The following is a 2389-nucleotide window of genomic DNA, read 5'->3' as shown; positions in this document are numbered from 1 at the left end:
TGGGAAAAGCTCATACCAGAAAGCTAAGTGAAATAAAGTTAAAGTAGGCTACATTTGCAGTGTGATCTCATTTACATGTTTAAACAAATTATATGTGACGAAATCTTTAAGGAAACACACCAGAATGCTCATAGTTAATTAGCTATAGGTTGTGAGATTATGAGTGATGTTGTTTCCTTCATTTTTCTTTATTTCTTTCAAGTTTTCTATGATGAGCATGCATTACTTGTATTATCAGGAAAAATGTGATTTAAAATTCTATAAAAATATGTATCTGTATAAATCTACATTTTCTAGTGTTTTCATATGGCAGGTTGGCTTAAAGCAAAAAAACAAAAAAAACAAACCCACTGCCATTGAATCGATTCTGACTTCCAGCAACCTCCTCTGGGTTTCTGAGGCGGTAAATCTTTACGGAAGTAGATGGCCCAACCTTCCTTCTGATGAGTGGCTGGTGGGTTTGAACCGCCAGACTTCTGGTTAGCAGTCAAGTGCCTTAGGCACTGTGCTACCAGAGCTCCTACATTTATTTTGACAGTGTGAGAAAAATAATCTAACCTTATTTTTCCCTTAATTAGCCAATTGTCCCAGAATTGTTTATGGAATAATAATTCCTTGTTTCCTCATCTGTAAAATAGGGACAAAATATCAACTTTTGCACAATTTTCAGGGTGATTGCAGGAATCAAACAAGATAAATATGAAAACATTTTGAAAAAGTGAAAGCTATAAACCAGTGTTTTTTACAGTTGAAATAGGCAATGATCCTGAGGGTATTTCAGTTTGAATTAGGTATTATGTGTATGATGGGGTTGCTGTTCATTCTGGAGGCTTTGGCACTAGACTCTCTTTTTTCCACAGAGCGCTTCGACCATCACTGCCCCTGGGTGGGGAATTGTGTTGGAAAGAGGAACTACCGCTACTTCTACCTCTTCATCCTTTCTCTGTCCCTTCTCACAATCTATGTCTTCGCTTTCAACATCGTCTACGTGGCCCTCAGTGAGTATGTAGGCCAGTGTATCTGCTGTTGGAGTTGGGGTGGGGTGGGACAGACTTGAGGATGGCCTAGGGCATTGGTTGGGGTGAATGCTCCTTTGGATCAGTTAGAAAAATCACTACCACTCTCTCTTGAGCAGGACTCTAAACCTCAGCTCATATCAATAAGCACTTACTGAGTGTGTTGGCTTTCTCTCTAACCGTGTGCTGGGGACTAGAGTCAAAATCACTGGATGTTTCTGAGCTGATTCCAGAGGTTGGGGATGTTTTTTGGCTATTTATATCCTCTATTTTTCTGTCTTACAAGACCTGCCCTGTTCTAGGTGGTAGAAGGGGTTCAGAGAAACACCTTTTGGTAGCTCCTGGTTTACTTTGGAATATAGAAAAACACATATGCACACCCACACAGAACCATCTGAGGGCGTGGGATGTGGAGTTACAGGAATGACCTTAATCATGAAAGCTTCCAGGGAAGAGATGGTTTTTGAGCTGGATTTTGAGCAAGGGAGGAGGGACTTATTAGGTTGGTGATGAAAGAGGATTTTTCTTGAATATTTTTTACTTCTCTCATCTGTTTATATCTCTTTACATGTCCCTGAGTGGCGCAAACAGTTTCAGGGCATGGCTACTAACAAAAAGATTGAGGTTCAAGTCCACCCAGGGGAGCCTTGGAAGAAAGGCCTAGTGATCAATTTCTGAATGGTCACAGCTGCTGAAAACCCTGTGGAGCAGTTCTACTCTGCAACACAAGGGATCGCCATGAGTCAGAACGGACTCGATGGCAACTGGTTTTATTTTCGTTTTTACACGTCCATAGTTAGGGGCTAGGGAAGTGGGCCAATGCTTGGCTTCTGCTTGACTCTTTAGTGCCATGCCTAGTCCTGCATTGGAAATATGAACTCTTTAGTCTTGAGGCGACCTGCTTGGAGGTGAGTATCCCTTGACTGAGTGAGAGCTTATCCTCTGCCAATGTTTCACAAGGGATAAGGAGGGAAGGAAATGAGTAGGCACTAGGGTAGTGTGCATTTTTCACTAATGTTACTGATCTTTCTACTTCTCTCAATCCACAGAATCTTTGAAAATTGGCTTCCTGGAGACGTTGAAAGAAACTCCTGGCACATATCCTTACTAGGAAGGATGTCTCTATGAAGCCCTCTTAAATTAGTTTTCAGCATAATTTGTCCCTGCACCTATCAAACCATTGAATTTTTCAGAAATCAAAAAGTGTCACTGTTTAACTAATGTAGTCTTAGTAGGAAGACTGGGCAGTCTACTTCCGTAGAGATACCGCCTCGGAAACCCAAGAAGGGGTCGCTATGAGTCAGGATCGACTTGACGACAGTGAGGTTTGAGCAGTAGCCACCAGAGTGGAAGATGGCCAGGGCTTAAAGGGA

The 2389-nt window shown here is 41.8% G+C and overlaps 1 protein-coding gene across 1 annotated transcript in view; it reads left to right on the top strand.

Moving 5' to 3' along the window:
* The window catches only part of ZDHHC9 (zinc finger DHHC-type palmitoyltransferase 9), a 42075-nt gene that overhangs the window by 30594 nt on the left and 9092 nt on the right, over window positions 1-2389 (top strand). The window contains exons 4-5 of the mRNA XM_007949754.2: window positions 861-998; window positions 2066-2114. Coding sequence (XP_007947945.1) covers window positions 861-998; window positions 2066-2114 — 187 coding nt within the window. The remainder of the gene's footprint in view (window positions 1-860; window positions 999-2065; window positions 2115-2389) is intronic.

This window comes from Orycteropus afer, unplaced genomic scaffold (assembly GCF_000298275.1).
Source record: "Orycteropus afer afer isolate SDZICR_OR568_19922 unplaced genomic scaffold, OryAfe1.0 scaffold00253, whole genome shotgun sequence".
Classification (NCBI taxonomy): Eukaryota; Metazoa; Chordata; class Mammalia; order Tubulidentata; family Orycteropodidae; genus Orycteropus; species Orycteropus afer.
The sequence above is the reverse complement of the archived record's forward strand: the minus strand, read 5'-3'. Positions and strand labels throughout refer to the sequence as shown.